A 17271-nucleotide genomic window follows, 5' to 3' on the forward strand; every position below is an offset into this window, starting at 1 on the left:
ATGGGAATACAGTCGGAGATCGGCAGCGTTACAGAGAAAACACTGAAAAAAATACACAACAATGGGAAAAAGTACAAGAGGAAAAAAAGAGACCTCTACTCATGCTGGGCACCTATGGGAGGACAGCATGAGAACAGGAAACAAAAAAAAAACTCCTCTGCACAAAAAAGCACATAAATGTCCACATTACAACATTGGGGCACGTGACAAGCCACAGGGTTGGGTAGGGGGTGAGGAGTAATCCAAAGGAAACACAGCAGTCCTCCTGCACAGCGCTACCATTCCAGCGCGGCACACAGACCCGCCATCTTCCCCCACAGGAAACAAGCATCGAAGGCATTTGGAGAGGGAGGGGGATGAGTGCGTGCTTATCAGTGTAAGTGTATGTGTGTGCGTGTCCAGAGTTCAGCTAAGACAGTGTCCTTCCCCCTATCAGGCTAAGTAAACAGTCTGCTAGCCAAACCAGGTGGCCTTAGGATGGGAAGAATATTCATCACACAGTCGTTATCAGGGAGTTGTTGTTGTTCGGCACCAGCCTTGGGCCCGCAGCTGGCGCCATGGTTTCCGCATGTTGAATTCGTAGATTTTTCTGTTATGCGAGCAGCTCAGAATTTAAAGCTGTTCCTTAACACTCAGACGCTGGTCTCTCGATCTCCCGTTGGAGAGCCGCGAGCCTCCCCATGATGGTATCAAACTTCTGTTCCGTGGTGTTGTCATTCTTATGATTCTGAGATCCCACAACTGCAGTGACCCGTTCTGTGATGTGATCCAACTTTCGCTCAAGGGTCTCAATTTGAGCAGGCCTTTCTCTGATGTATCCCACCATACGCTCAATGGTGTTGTTTTGAGCCTTCACAGCAGCTGTGAGCGTCTCCAAGGTGTTAACCATGCTGCGTTCGTTGTGAGAGGTCACGCCTCGTCCCATCGCTTCAATTCCAGCGGACAGCCTTGGGGGGGTTTGAACAGCCGGTTCCGCTCTCTTATTTCTCCGATAAGTCAGGGCCAAGCCAGCTCCGATCAGCAAGAACCCTGTTATCATGGTTCCGAATAGGTAGACATCTTCAGCGTCTTTGATCGACAGTCCCGCCAGGCACACGACCCTCCATTCCTGCCACCCGTCCATCGTCTATCCAGCAGGGAAAGTCCCTCCAGGACATCAAATCCATAATTCTCTTTTAGGTTTTAGAGAACGACAGTGAGAGACTGTTCGAGGGAAAGTAATACACATGAGACAAGACAAGGACACAAGAGGCTAAGCAGGGAAGATAAGGGGAAGGAGGAGAGGAGAAAAAAGTGCGACCGCCTTTGCCAAGAGCCAGAGAAGTAACGCATAAAATAGCGCATGGATTAGCTGGTGTGCCAAAAAATGACGGTCAACAGAAACGTTTGCCCACAAACCACTCACCCCGCAACACCTGCTGCGAACACCGAGATCAGGTAAATAGACTGTGACCACACCCACATGCCATCACCTGAGACACAGGTAAGGCTATACACCTGTGCCACCATAACAAAAAGGCAAAACATAAACATTGACTTTGGCTCTTACATTCTGAATACCACCTTTTTAAACGGTAACTGTAACGGAATACATATTTTGTATCTATTATACTCGTATTTTGTATTTTGAATACGTAACGGCGGTACATGTATTCCGTTATTCCCCAACACCGTCCATCTGCATCTAAAGGACGAAGGTCACTCCTTCGAGCATGCCAATGTTCTTTTTTCCAATGTTCACTGAAGAAGTCACTTGGATGAGTGACGAAACATTTCTCCCACGGAAAAAGCTATGTCCAGATGAACAGAATCAACTTTTGGGGAGACTTGGAAAAAATGTAAATATTATCCAAATAAACAAAGACGAAAACATTTACAAAATTTCCATAGTATATCGTTTACTAGAGCTTGAAAAATGGCAGGTAGTTTGTGAGTCCAAAAGGGATTACTAGGTATTCAAAATGGCCTAAAGGAGCGTTGAAAGCTGTTTTCCATTTGTCGCCCTCCAAATGCAGAGACCGAGTGTGGTGAAAATAGTGGCCCCCTGAAATGGTTCAAAGGCAGAATTAATAAGCAGAAGAGGGTATTTATTCTTTACTGCAATTTCATTCAAGCCATGGTACTCAATGCATGTGGAAGAGTCTTATCCTTTTTGCCACAAAGAAAAATCCTGCACCTACCAGAGAAAGAGGACGGATGGATGATGGCTGCTGCCAGAGACTCACAGATGTACTCTTCTATAGCATCCCTCTTTTCAATCTCCCTTTTCCCTCAGGCAATTATTGATCCTGAGTAAAAAGGAAACGACGCTTTTGAAAGATGACAGTTCATCGTGTGAGTTAACTCATCCTTCATTTAGTGAGTGAGCGCTTCAACAAACTCTTTGGAGTTAGCTGTGCAAATTGGGTCTCCTCCTCCTCCACAGAAGAAACACTGTTCCATACACTTTTATGCATTTGAATATGTAACATGACTTAATGAAGACAAAATATGGACAATAATATATGGAAACAGTGACTACTCTAAACCACTTTAAGGTGTCGCAGATAATTACAACAAAATAAAACCAGTACAAGTACCAAAAAAAAAGAAGATTTATTAATAACACATGGGAAAATACCCAGGGAAACCAAGTTAATGATAAAAATGATTTAGAAAATTAACAATAAAAACCGATAAAACCCTGAAAACCATAAATTTCACACCTGAGCCTCGACTCTCGCGGTCCAGTACCAAACAACTCACAGACAGGTAGCAGTCCATGGCCCATGGGTTGGGGACAGCTGCTCTATACCTCTTCTTTAACACAATGGGACCTATTTACCCCCACAAACAGCATTTTTACTTTGTGATTAAAAGGGACCCATCTATCTCTATAGTTTGCTGTTTCAAGTTATACTGACAAATATATTTTTCTTTTTAAACCAAAGTCTGAAATAAAAAAAATGTTGTTCAAGAAACCAGTTTTTATAGATATGCTTTCACCCCTCTGCAATCTCTAATCTCTTTGCAGTGGCAGTGCAGGAGTCTTCCGGTGTTGCTTGGGATGAATTGCTAATAGACCGCACATAGTGAGGTTTGGATAAACTGACTCTGGCTGACTTTGGAGAGCTCAGGCAACTATTTTAGCTCATTTATTTATTATGTAATTTAAAATAAAACCTCTTATTTATGAAACTCTGGTGTTGGTCTCCATATTTATGTTGCCTTTGAGTCAGGTTGTAACAATATATATAAAAACTGGTTTCTTGAAGCTTTTAGCCTTTCTTATACTTTTGGATGCTCAGTTTGAAATTCAGAAGGTCATCTTAACCATATCTTCATATCCAAATCCATGAAGTTACAGCAATGCGATACTACTGCAGTTGTCTTTTCTCGAGAGGACGGTCACAGAGCGCTCTTCCTTGCAGGAGGCACTCACGGACTCGCGCTGTATCACCGTCTGCGTTCTTTATTTATACAAGCTTGTGTCTGTGTGTGTGTGTGTACAAAGATAACAGAGTTATTCTAACTTAAGCCCCACGCCCCCGGTACCGGGGGCAAAAAGGAGGAGATCACATTTAATCAGTTATAATGCGGGTTGAGAAATATAAGTCCAGACATGTGTGGTATCCACAGACACCACAGAATCTCAGCTAAAATGTCATATAAACCATTTCTACAACCACCAAACACACCGAAAACAAGCCGTAATTAAACGAGCAGTTACGTAAATGTGCAGAAGTCGCTAAACAAACAAAACCGAACCAGAAATTCTTCACACTTCATGTAACCGGCTGGTTAGCTTCCAGGGCTATCACTGACTCCACACACCAAGTTTCACCATGATCAGACCAAAATTTACTGAATGAGCCGCAAAAGAAGACCACAAAAACACACAACGGCCTAAGACACAAATTGGCTTACCGTCTGGATTTCCTCCGTTACTTTCGCCGGTAGCCGGTAGCCATGTGATTAACAGTAGTTACCATGCCTACCTAGCCGCGTCAGAGCAGTTTTCCGTCAACAATCTCCATTTTAGACCCACCTACAGACACGTGACTGAAAAGACGCCACATGCAGTAAATTTGGGCCCACGTGGGTTTTGGCATCACAACGTCTGATTGGTTGCAGTGACGTGAACGTGGCATCATTACTGTGAATCTATTGGCTCAAACGATTAAAAAGAGGTGTCAATCACGCAAATTGACCAAAAGAAACCAAAGTTACAGCCCCTCGGAGTTTAAAGGGCCAGAGGCCAATCAAACGCTCTATGCGCACGGCAGAAAAGGGCCATTGCCATGTAAATGTGTGGTTAATTCTTCAAAAATATATTTTTAAAAAAGCATTTTTAGGCTTGTTAAATTTTTTTTTATCAATTTCTGCTCTTTAATACCTAAAAAAATCAACTGGCATGGTGTCCAATTGTGTGCCAAAATTGGACATTTTTGTACAACGTCTGGATATTCATGTATTTACAGGGCTGTAATTTTTCACTGTTTCACTTTAGAAACATAAATCTTTGCATAGATGATGTTTATATGTTGGTTACTGAATTTCTGGAACCAAATGTGATCTGAGGCATATTTTTCAAAGGGTTATATGCTAAAAATTAAAAAAAATAATTAGGCGAGGATAAAATCTACTTACTTTTTCTGTGTTCCAGTCTCAGTAACTTTGACACAGTAATATCTGCTTCAATATTTACACCTCTGATGAAATTTCCCAAGTGTTAGCTTTATTTTGATACCAAGATTGTAAGGACAGAGTTTGTAATTGCAGAGAAATAATCAATTAAAGTTGGGCATTACATTTTCGAGCAGGAAACTCAGAACCCCCCTTGGGGCTTAAGAGGCTAAGAACTCAGAGCTGAGGTTCCCCTTTTCTAAGTCTGCATGTTCTTACAGAAAGAGGAAGATGTTAGTTGTTTATCACACAACAGTTCATGTCAAAAGTCACGTAGACATTTGCTTAGTGATCAATAAAAGAACACATTTCATGAAGCTGATCACACTATATATAATTTTCTCCTGACATACGCGATCACAATAACACAAAATAGGAGTGGCAATAACTGATTTTAACTTCTTCTATACAGTAAAGGTAATAAAGCACTAGCACTACCCTTTGTTTCGATTAAAGGTGTCCCCATTAGAGAAACTCTGGTCCAAAGGTCAGTTATGACCACCCACTCCCACTGTAGTTTATAACCTTCTCTCACTTCATGAAAGACAGCACAAAGGCTAGCAGCAAGATGACGGGCCTTCTGGTGTTGGGGATTGTGTTCTCAGCCTTCCAAATCGGCTATTCCAACATTCCAGGTATATAAAACTTTTTTTCTTCTTTAACTTGCTAAACAAAAAGAATAGCTGAGCGCTTTTTTATACGTGAGGTTTACTTTTCATTATCAACCAGGCTTTCAGCTCACTGAGCTCATCTTTAGTGAAAAATCACAAAGACTGGAGACTTGTGTTGCTGTTTTTTTGTTTAGTTTTTTAATATCTCCATGATTGGTGACTAAAACTGAATCAAATAGATAAGCTTCACCTTCAGTCCTTTCAGACCAACATGGCGATTCTGTTATCAGTTTTTCTGAGATGAGCGGATGAACTGCACCACAGCCTGTGTGTGGTGCAGTGTGTGGAATCACATAGAGTGTTGCTTATACCTATTTTAATCAGTTCAATAGGAAAAAAAAAATGTTTATATTTATTTTGCAAGTCTAACGAGACATAAGTCATGTAGCGACTTCCAACTGACGCCATCAATGACTGTTTTCACTCTGGCTGTTTACCATACTGTAAATGTTATTTACATATTCTTCACGACTGCACAAAGCACTGAGATCATGTTTGTCTGAGCCTGACCGTTATGGACATGCTGAGCTAAAACGACATTAACTCACAACTTCACTGCACCACAGAGTAATAGAATAGGAAAGGGTGCAGCTTTTCAGCACCCAGAAGGTAATAACAGGTTAAATTATTGGATATTTAATTGAATTAAAGTTTAACTGTTTATAAAAAGTTTGAAACCATTTCCTTACTGTGAAACCTATGAAGGGCGGGAGAGCTGAAAATGTGCCATAAATGATACTTTTTATTGCCATCATAAAAACAGGGAGTTGGTCTCTGCTGATGAGGTTAGTTAAACATTAGCTACATTTCTGTTTGAGCATTATATTTTAGATTATACTATATTATGTGTATTATTTAAAAAACCAAAAGATCCACTCAATTTTTTTTTGCATATAAAATGTTTCTTACATTATGTTCTTTCTCATCCAACAGAATTCTGTCGACTGCCTGCTGATGCGGGTCAGGGAACAAGCTTCAACTTTGCTGTGTATTATGATGTCAGCAAAGATCAGTGCAGTCCTTTCCTGTACAACGGTGAAGGAGGAAATGCTAACCGTTTCCAAAATGAAAGAGAGTGCTTGAGAAACTGTTCACTCACTGCAGAAAATGTCTACCCTATGGATGGTAAGAATCATTTTGAATAAATCGTTTTCTAACCACTTACTAGTTAATATGCAAAATCCAATCCAAACACACACAAAACATCTTTCTTCCTGACTTTCTGAAGAACTTGGGAACATAAACTAGCCCTGGCCTAGGCCAGACAACTCCTTCAATGTAACTGACAGAGAGAGAAACTGACAGAAGAAAAAAGAAAAATGATCATTGTGTCGCATATTGTCACAGTTTTGTCCACATGCAATTTCTTTAAGTCCAGCAGCTGTAGGAAGGACAGGGGCTATTGAGTATTTGCAATGCGCCACCAAGTGGTGAAAGAGCACATCTTCCTAAAAATAAGTAAATCACTTGGGTGATTTGCCTTACAGTTATAATTAATCAATCAATTTATTAGCAGCCATTGTTATGGATACTCTCAGTGATCAGTGACGATGATGTTTTCTCCCCACAGCTAGGAAAGCTTGCCATTTTAAAAAGATTGAAGGTACATGCAATGGAAAATATCTGAGATACTACTATGACTCTTTTTATGACAAATGCAAAAGATTCCTTTGGACTGGATGCCTTGGAAATGGAAACAGATTTTTTGACTTTATCAGCTGCAACTCCACCTGTGCTGGCATCCATAGTAAGCAAACACATCTCTCTTTTACTGTCACTGTTACATGTTAATATATCAATATGTTATTGAATATTAACTAATGAGTCTGTGTTAATTAAAAAAACATGCAGTACGATAATGTGTTTTTTGTTTGAAGATGATGGTGATGAGGCAGAGGAGGATGAGCCAGACACTCCAATCGGTCAGTAGACACACTTTAACCGTAAAGGACATAATGTGAGAAAAACAGATTGTTTTAACTATTATGAGTCAACTTCTCACTAGCTTTTTATTTAGCACCGTATCCATTTACACAAACCTTATTGTTAAACTGCCACCCTCTTTAATAGCGATCATCTGTGGAGTTTTGCTTGGACTCATCGTTGTTGCTATCATCGGAACGGTGGTTTTCCTAACGCTTAAGTCAAAGTAAGAACAATTTTGTTTGCCTTAAACGAAAAGAAAGATCATTCCCCACTGGTAATGGCAATTTTTCTATAATTACTTTAATACTCGTTTTACTTCCTCTAGGAAAAAGAAGAAGGGTGCTGGGAAAAGTAAAGAGCCCCAGGCTGATGTGCCTCTTCAGGCAGAGAGAGACATTGAAATGTCATAGAAAACTTCAAAGAGCAACATTTAGATTTTACCAGCTTGGTTTTGGGCAATAATCCGTCCACTAGTTTTGATTTCCTTATAATAGTCATTACATTATTGAAATATTGTGTTTTATTTCATTTCTATCTCTTAATTATTTTTAAAGCTTTAATCAATAGAATTAGTCATTGTTAAATGAATAGAAAATAGATTGTTGTAATAGTAGCAATAGTTAAATAATCAAAAAAAAAAAAAAAACAACCTAAAAGACTTGCATCAATAATTTGGGGTCATTAGAACCCAGGCAGTGTTTTACACAAGCATTCAAACATAGGCAGGAGACAGGAAACAAGTTCACGTTCGTTTGTTGCTTGAAAGGCTGTTAGTAGTTTGAGCTCATAATATTTCACTGTTTCCAAAACTGCATCGACACCTGGGGATTTGATGAAAAAACGTCTGAAGTCTGAATGCACGTGCCAATTCGAAGCCCAGCACGTATATTTAGAACTGTTTTTTGTACAGTGATGTCTTATGCACTCTCTGTGATTATGTTTTCTTACTCAGCATTTGTAACTCTTGCACAGGCAGTAATGATCTAAATATAAAAAACACATTCCTTCCTATCTTCTCACATCTTCATATTCTTCATTTGGTATTGCTTTATTTTGTATTGTATTCAGGGTATAAAAAGTATTCACAGAACATGCAATGTTTGATTTTAATAAATGTGCTGGTAATTGGAAATATCCTGAGCGTTGTTTTACATTACAGGGTGTTCTTTTTAAGGTGCTTTTGTACTGTTTGAGTTGGAGCAAAGTTGAAAAGTGATCAAATTCAACTGTAACATTGTCTGATTGGTTCAATAAAAGATGCTGTTTCTTTTATTTGGATGTTTGTTTTTTTTTTCATTGTTAATTCCAGAAATACAGCTGGGATATATGCAGCTACATTATTGGCTAGAATGTCCATGCTGCAGAAAGTGACTTTTCTTTAAAAATAAAAAAACATGGGTCCTTGTCCAATCTCGTCATCTGCACCTCCATATGGCTAATTTTACAATTAGCTTTGGGCAAACAGGATAGAACTATTTGTAATCTGCAGAGAGGTAATCACATATTTCGCTATATATATATATATATATATATATATATATATATATATATATATGTATATATATATATATATGTATATACATATATATATATATATATATATATATATATATATATATATATATATATATATATATATATATATAAAATAAAACACCCAGCACGCCCCTGCGGGCAGTTTATCCTTCAAGCTCGGGTCCTCTACCAGAGGCCTGGGAGCTTGAGGGTCCTGCGCAGTATCTTAGCTGTTCCCAGGACTGCGCTCTTCTGGACAGAGAACTCCGATGTTATTCCCGGGATATGCTAGAGCCACTCGCCTAGCTTGGGAGTCACCGCACCTAGTGTTCCGATTACCACGGGGACCTTCGTTACCTTCACCCTCCACATCCTCTCGAGCTCTTCTCTGAGCCCTTGGTATTTCTCCAGCTTCTCGTGTTCCTTCTTCCTGATGTTGCTGTCATTCGGAACCGCTATATCGATCACTACGGCCGTCTTCTTCTGCTTGTCTACCACCACTATGTCCGGTTGGTTAGCCACCACCATTTTGTCCGTCTGTATCTGGAAGTCCCACAGGATCTTAGCTCGGTCATTCTCCACCACCCTTGGGGGCATCTCCCATTTTGACCTCGGGACTTCCAGGTTATACTCGGCACAGATGTTCCTGTACACTATGCCGGCCACTTGGTTATGGCGTTCCATGTATGCCTTGCCTGCTAGCATCTTGCACCCTGCTGTTATGTGCTGGATTGTCTCTGGGGCATCTTTACACAGCCTGCACCTGGGGTCTTGCCTGGTGTGATAGACCTCAGCCTCTATGGATCTTGTACTCAGAGCTTGTTCTTGTGCTGCCATGATTAGTGCCTCTGTGCTGTCTTTCAGTCCAGCTTTGTCCAGTGTCGGGTGAAAAGGGGGTGTTTTACTTTTATTTTAGCATTAGCATCATTATTATATCAGAATCATTTAACAAGCATTGCATTAAACATTGATTGAAGCTATTGACATTACATTAACATTTGTATTACAGTGATTGCTATAACCTGGTGTTAATCTTCTACTTACAGGTGTCAGAATAATCATATTATCTCTCATTGCAGGTGTAAACATGATCACCTCATACACATTGCAGTTTGTTGCTCATTATAGAGTTGTGCCCGAGTTAATAAAGGTCAAAAACTTCAGTCAGCGTTATGACTGGCTGATCCATGGTGTGGGATGACTTTGGGCCCAGGAGGTTGCACGCGCTTACATAACACTGATATTATGTGATTCTTTGTGATTTTTTATTTAGTTATATCTTTTCATTCAATTTTTAAGTAGTGGTAGTTAATTAAACCAACATTCATTTAATATTGCATGGCTGACTCAGAGTATTATATACAGGTCAACTTGATAATTTGCAAAACCTTGCAGCTGTAGTGTTGTGTCTCCATAAAGGACCGTTGGCTCTAAGGAGATAAGTGGGAGCCAGTGTCTGTCCTCGAGAAGAAGAGAATGTTCCTTTGCTGTGTCAAAAGTTGTCAATATTGACTGTATTGTACCACCTATACGCATGAGGGGGCGTTCTAATACCCTGATTTTCATAAAACAATTGTTGTGTGGTGTCTGAGGCGAGATTTGATGCTGTCTGCTGTGTGGTGTCCATCTCCCACGCGTGTATTCAATAAATCATCGTTTGACTTGACCCGGCCGGACTAGTGTGGTTATTTTTGGTTTTCCTCCTGTATCCATCCCCAATATTTGAATCCGTAACACCAGCCACTGGTAGGATTTCTGGATATCAGCCACCTCCTCTATCTGCCGGTGGTACATACCATGCTGGGGCCTGTCCTTCCATGATGGTTCCTCGTCTCCCTCCTCTTTCTTGGGTTTCTGCTGCCTGAGGTATTCACTGAGCACTCGGTCAGTTGGGGCCATCTTCCCAATGTATTCTTGGATGTTCGTTGTCTCATCCTGGACTGTGGTGCTGACACTCACCAGTCCCCGGCCCCCTTCCTTCCGCTTAGCGTACAGCCTCAGGGTGCTGGACTTGGGGTGAAACCCTCCATGCATGGTAAGGAGCTTTCTTGTCTTTATGTCAGTGGCTTCTATCTCCTCCTTTGGCCAGCCTATTACCCCAGCAGGGTACCTGATCACGGGCAGGGCGTACGTGTTGATGGCCCGGATCTTGTTCTTACTGTTCAGCTGACTCCTCAGGACTTGCCTGACCCTCTGCAGGTACTTGGTGGTTGCAGCTTTTCTAGCGGCCTCTTCATGGTTCCCATTCGCCTGCGGGATCCCCAGGTACTTGTAACTGTCCTCTATGTCTGCAATGTTGCCTTCTGGTTCTCCATGGAGAAGGAGGCCAGAGGGCAAGACCAAAGTAGCACGGAGGGAGGTTAGCCAACTAACGGAGTTGCAGAAAGGTGCGACAAAGAAGGTGCATAAGAAATACAGCAAGCTGTCCATACCTGAGGCCTTGGAAACTGCCAAGCAAAGACTCACAGCCTTGGCCAGCCGCTTGAGGAGGTACACCAGAGAGATAGAAGGCAGGAGAATAAACCAGCTGTTCTCCACAGAACCAGCAAAGGTGTACTCTCAGTGGCAAGGGAACAATAATAAGAGAACAGCACCACCAAGGCTGGAGACGGAGCAATACTGGAAGAGCATATGGGAGAAGGACGCAACCCATAACGGCAATGCTCAGTGGCTAGTGGATCTGAGGGCAGACCATAGCGACCTCCCTGAACAGGGTCCAGTAACCATCACAGTGGCAGATATCCAAGAAAGGGTCTCCAGTATGAAGAGTTGGACAGCACCAGGGCTCGACATGGTTCACGCCTACTGACTAAAGAAGCTGACTGCACTCCACGAGCGTCTGGCAGCACAAATGAACCAGCTGCTAGTTAACGAGGGACACCCGGAATGGCTAACCGAAGGTCGGACGGTCCTGATCCCCAAGGACCCCAAGAAGGGACCGGTCCCCTCCAACTACCGACCAATAACATGCCTCAGTACTACATGGAAGCTCCTGTCAGGCATCATAGCGGCTAAGATGAACAGGCACATGGGTCAATACATGAGCAGGACACAGAAAGGAATTGGCAAGAATACCAGAGGCACAAAACACCAGCTACTGATAGACAGAACAGTCAGCCGAGACTGCAAGACCAGACTGACCAACCTGTGCACTGCCTGGATTGATTACAAGAAGGCCTATGACTCAATGCCCCACAGCTGGATACTGGAATGCCTAGAATTGTACAAGATCAACGGGACCCTAAGAGCCTTCATCAGGAACTCAATGGGGATGTGGCATACAACACTAGAGGCCAACTCCAAGCCCATAGCACAAGTCAACATCAAGTGCGGGATCTACCAAGGAGATGCTCTGTCCCCACTGCTGTTCTGCATAGGCCTGAACCCCCTCAGTGAGATCATTAACAAGACTGGCTACGGATACCGGCTACGGATACCGGCTACGGAACGGAGCAGTTGTCAGCCACCTCCTGTACATGGATGACATCAAGCTGTATGCCAAGAGTGAACGAGACATCGATTCACTGATCCACACTACCAGGCTATACAGCAATGATATTGGAATGTCGTTCGGACTGGAGAAGTGTAGTCGGATGGTAACAAAAAGAGTAGTCAGAACTGAGGGGATTGAACTACCAGAATTTTATATATATATATATATATATATATATATATATATATATATATATATATATATGTATATTAGGGGTGCAACGATACTCGTATCGATATTGAACCGTTCGATACAGTGCTTTCGGTTCGGTACGCATATGTATCGAACAATACAAAATTTTTAATTTATTTTATCAACTTTCCTTCTGACGGTGCTGTCTGTGTTGAGCGCTCAGTGGATCTGCGCTCGAAAGTGCAGCCTAGGCGGAGTAGTCGAACGCAGATTCACTGAGCACAGCGCAAGCTAGCAGACAGAAGTTAAGCTCTCCTTGCAACATGGCAAATTGAACCTCCCCCACTCTCATTCAGATCTGGCGTTTGGAACTATTTTGGTTTTCATGTGAAGTATGACCCTGAAGGTAAGCGTGTCATGGACTAAAGTAAAACAGTATGTTGGATGTGCCAGCAATGCTCAATTACATGAGTGGGAACTAGTGTGTTAGCGCAGTTAGCTCGTTAACGTGTTGGCCGTCCAGCCCCACGCACGGGGCGATCCGCGGTAGCTCGTTAACGGAGATTTGCCGTGTTGTGGCGTTAACTCATTTCAATGAGATTCACGCTGACAGCACTAGTGGGAACACAACGAATATAACTGCACATTTATGCTGACATCATCCTAGTGCAAAGACAAGTGGAAGCAGAGAAAAACAACAAGCAGGCATGCTACAAACTTTACTCAAGTCATTTAGACAGCCGTTAGCACATGATTCTCCTTATGGGGACCTGATATGTTTAATATGCTGCTGAGAATATAGCCCAGAAGAAGCGTATAGTATAGCTTTTACTTTGGAAAGAGCCATTTCTCTGTAATAAACTCTCTTTTCCAAAGATGAGTGATTCCTCAATCAGATACAGGGCTCGCAAAATCGCTAGCGATTTTTCCAGTCGGGCTACCAAAATCTCTCTGCCCTGCCCGTCGGCCTATCGTAGGAAGGAAAAATCTATGTCAATGCTTTTGCATTCTTTCAGAAATGTAGCTAGGTAATTATGTCATTGGCATCGGTGAGCCACTGTCAATATGTGACATATTGAAATCGCGTTTGAATTTGCGCTTGTTTTTTGCTTTCACTTTGCAATCGCGTGAACTGTGTATAGAGAGCGACAGTACTGATTGGTGAGTGATGATAATTTGCGCACCAATTCCTCTGACATCGTCTTATCAATCATTAGCTTACTATGCAAACATGACAAGTGAAATCTCCCGCAGCAAGCTTAAACATGTGAGAGGTTGATCGCGCAGAGAATCGCTGAGCGTTATGTGAGTGCGTGTGTAAAAGCAGCAGGATATATATTTTAGTTCTGCTGAGCCAAATAAGACAGGTCAGGGTGAAGAAGTGACAGCCAAAGAAAAGCTTACCACAAAACGGAAACGTTATGACAAATCAGACTATAAGGCAAAAAGAAAGTGCAGCTTTATGGTTTCATGGACAAAAGAATTTCTGTGGCTGCAATATGACGAGCTAAATAACCAGGGCTGCACATAAGTGGTCCGCAGGTGCGCATTCGCTGTCAAAATAAAAAACGTGCACAAGATAAGAAGTTGCACCGCGTGTTTGCATACATAAGATTTTCTGGAGGAGGACAGACATTTGTTTAGAACTCTTAAAGATGTCGAAGAAGCTCCTTTAAGCAATTACTGTGATGTACCTCCGCCTCCAAAGAAATGTCAGAAGGAGTCCGAACCACAAAAGAAGCGCGTATTCTCGGAAAAGTGGTTGCAGGAGGTGAGCTGGCTTCAAACTAATGATGAACGCACAGAGATATGGTGCAGAATGTGCCGTGAAAATTTAATAAATGACAAATTAAAAAGGCATGAACTTTTTTTTTTGTATCGAAAAAATATCGAACCGTGACACCAAAGTATCGAACTGAACCGAACCGTGAATTTTGTGTATCGTTGCACCCCTAATATATATATATATATATATATATATATATATATATATATATATACACACATATATATATAATATTAATGTCAGTTTCCAATATGCAAGAGTTGCATGTGAGTTGCGTGTGAGTTATTGTGTTTTCATATTAATATTTGTGTTGCAGTGCAATCTTAAATATTTTTCATTCATTGGTATTTCCTGACTTCCATGTGGGAATTATGCAAGTACACTCATACAGTATCTGCTCTGGGCCTGATGCTGGCTGTAATGTGTACAGATGGACTTTGGTGTTTTCTTACCATCTAGGAGAGAGCTACACTATACTCACAGAATCAGGGGTTAGGGTAGATAATCAACATTATTTTGCTTCATTTCCATGACTATGGTAGAAAAAATACAGCACACTTTCAGAAAGCTATGTGGGGAGCAAGAGCTCATTTTTTAAAAAAATCAGTAAACAACATGCGAGACCACTACTTTATTAGGGTGAGAATAAGGGTGAAAATTAGTATTCATCTGACCGCCTGCCTTTTGACTCGTGTGAAGAGACACCAACATATTACTCCGGTGATCGCTTCCCTTCATTGGCTTTCAGTGACTTTTAGAATTAAATGTAAAATCTTACTTTTGACTTATAAAGCACTAAATGGCCACGCACCAAACTATTTGTCTGACCTTTTAGAGCTTTGTACGCCCTCTAGAGCCCTTCAATCAAGTGATCATTTACATCTTACCTTACACAAGTCTAGGATGGTTCATAGAGGGGATCGGGCGCTTGTGGTTGTGGTGCCGAAAATGTGGAACAATCTACCTCTCCACATTAGAAAGGCCCCAACTGTCACTTTTTAAAAATCCCATCTTAAAACATATTTTTTCACTTTGGCTTTCGATACTACATGAGAGTTACCAATTCTTTTTATCCTAATTTTCTTTTAATTTTCTTACCTGTTGTTGATGTTAATGTCACTGCTTAATTATTACTTTTTACAGCACTTTGGTCAACTCTGTGTTGTCATTAAATGTGCTTTATAAATAAATAAATGAAATCTGCTTCTTAAAGAAAACCTATAATAAGAGAATCACATGCATGGTCCTTCATGTCCTGCTGAAGTTCAAACCGAGTGTCAGAAGGGGAAACAATGTGATTTAAGCTACTTTGAATGTGGCATGGTTGTTGGTGCAAGACAGGCTGCTCTGAGTATTTCAGAAACTACTGATCTACTGGAATTTTCCCACAGACCATCTCTAGGGTTTACAGGGAATGGCCTGAAAAAGAAAATTTATACAGTGGCAGTTCTCAGAGTGAAAATGCCTTGCTGATGTCAGAGGTCAGAGGAAAATGGTCAGGCTGCTTCGAGCGGATAGGAAAGCAGCAGCGACTCAGATCTTAGTCGTTACAACTGAGATATCTCTGAATGTACAACATGTCGAACATGAAGCAGATGTACTACGGCTGCAGATGACATCAAGTGCCACTGCTGACAGCTAAAGGTGGGAAAGAGAGACTGGAACGGGTTCATTAAAAACTGGGACAACCGAAAGTTGGAAAAATGTTGCTTTGTTTGATGAAACTTCTGCTGTAAAATTTGGAGGGCAGAGTTAAAATTTGGGGTAGACAACCCCAAAGCATGGATCTGTCCATGGACCAGAATCTGTGATGAATGTTCAATCTATGCCCAAAAGGGATTAAGGAAGCACTGAAGCCAAAACGGGGTCCAACCTGGTACTAGAAATGTGTAACTAATAATGTAGAAGTGAGTGCATAATAACTTTTAATAATGGGGTGAATGCGTTGGGACCTTTACAGGTGAAGAAAGATGAACCCTGCATTACTGCTTATTACTTGACACCTTCTGCAAAGGGGACCAGTGTCAAGATCTAGTTTTTCTTTGTTATTTCACTTTATAATGTATTCATGTGGAACATAGTCCTAAATAAGGTTGTGCTTAATAGAAGTGCTAAAGTAAGTGCTGTTTCAGCGTTGGAGGTGTGATCTGAGGACTTATTTAGAAATTATAAGCAGATGGTGGCTCACAAACCTTTATCAAGGAACCTCAAGTTATGCTGGCCATGTGGCTGACCCTGGCTCATAGGAGTATGTCTATGTGCATAAAACTCTTGTAGTACATCTCTGCTGATGATATAGAAAAAACGTAGTTTGAATCAGTTTAATCCTCCTCTTTCAGAAGGACCAAAATTAAGTGCAAAATTGTTTAAATGTGTGTTAGTGAATTAACAGGCCTTAAAGAAAAAGTATTTTAGCTATGTGTAGATTATATTAGAAACTATTCTCCAATATTCAAAAGGCACATGTTGCAGTTTCAGCTAATGTGGTCAGCGGATAAAGTCCCTAGTTATTGACTACTTTCTACATTTAAAAACACTGTGTAATAGGTTCATCTGTTAATTGTTAATGGTAAAAGTTCACTTTTTTCATAGGTTACTTAATCAGTGATATTTAATTTTAACAGACCATGAAGCTTAACAGCTAGAAGTAGCATCTGTCCACGTTTACTCGGTTATTAAATGGTAACAAAATCATTAAGTACATTTTTAGGTATGATTGAATAATAGTAATTTTTCATCAACATCCCAGTTGACCAGAATGATATCCACATAAAAAAAAAACTTAAATATTGATAATCTTGTATCGTTGCGTTTTACAAAATTGATGTAAAGTGGTCGTGATGCCCAAGAAACAAATTATTACATTTCCCTAATAATTTGGCAAACAATCTCTATCCTCGGATTTACTACAACTATAATCCCAGCGATTAATTGTAGAGATACGTGGTGACACTGTTAAAGTTTTTAAATGTTAAAGTCCCTTTGTCACCTACAGGACAGCACACGATGCCGAAACACGAAAACAGACGTCATCATAAGCTCGCATGCGTGTTGGCGACCGAGGTTTAAACAAGGGAAACTTA

At 40.9% G+C, this 17271-nt stretch overlaps 1 protein-coding gene across 1 annotated transcript; it reads left to right on the plus strand.

Annotated features, from left to right (window-relative positions):
- Window positions 1–4358: 4358 nt before the first annotated feature.
- On the plus strand, window positions 4359–8534 carry LOC146515486 (inter-alpha-trypsin inhibitor-like). The gene is made up of 6 exons (XM_085168065.1): window positions 4359–5300; window positions 6270–6461; window positions 6907–7083; window positions 7214–7258; window positions 7407–7485; window positions 7588–8534. Exons 1-6 carry the CDS (start codon window positions 5204–5206, stop codon window positions 7670–7672), a joined length of 675 nt encoding a protein of 224 aa, XP_085024191.1. The 5' UTR covers window positions 4359–5203; the 3' UTR covers window positions 7673–8534.
- Window positions 8535–17271: the final 8737 nt, after the last annotated feature.

This window comes from Neolamprologus multifasciatus, chromosome 7 (assembly GCF_963576455.1).
Source record: "Neolamprologus multifasciatus chromosome 7, fNeoMul1.2, whole genome shotgun sequence".
In the NCBI taxonomy this organism is placed as follows: domain Eukaryota; kingdom Metazoa; phylum Chordata; class Actinopteri; order Cichliformes; family Cichlidae; genus Neolamprologus; species Neolamprologus multifasciatus.

Coding starts and splice junctions, on each gene's coding strand:
- LOC146515486 (XM_085168065.1), top strand. CDS start 5,204: ATGAAAGACAGCACAAAGGCTAGCAGCAAGATGACGGGCCTTCTGGTG. Junction 5,301..6,269: donor CGGCTATTCCAACATTCCAG/GTATATAAAACT, acceptor CTCATCCAACAG/AATTCTGTCGACTGCCTGCT. Junction 7,486..7,587: donor TTCCTAACGCTTAAGTCAAA/GTAAGAACAATT, acceptor TACTTCCTCTAG/GAAAAAGAAGAAGGGTGCTG.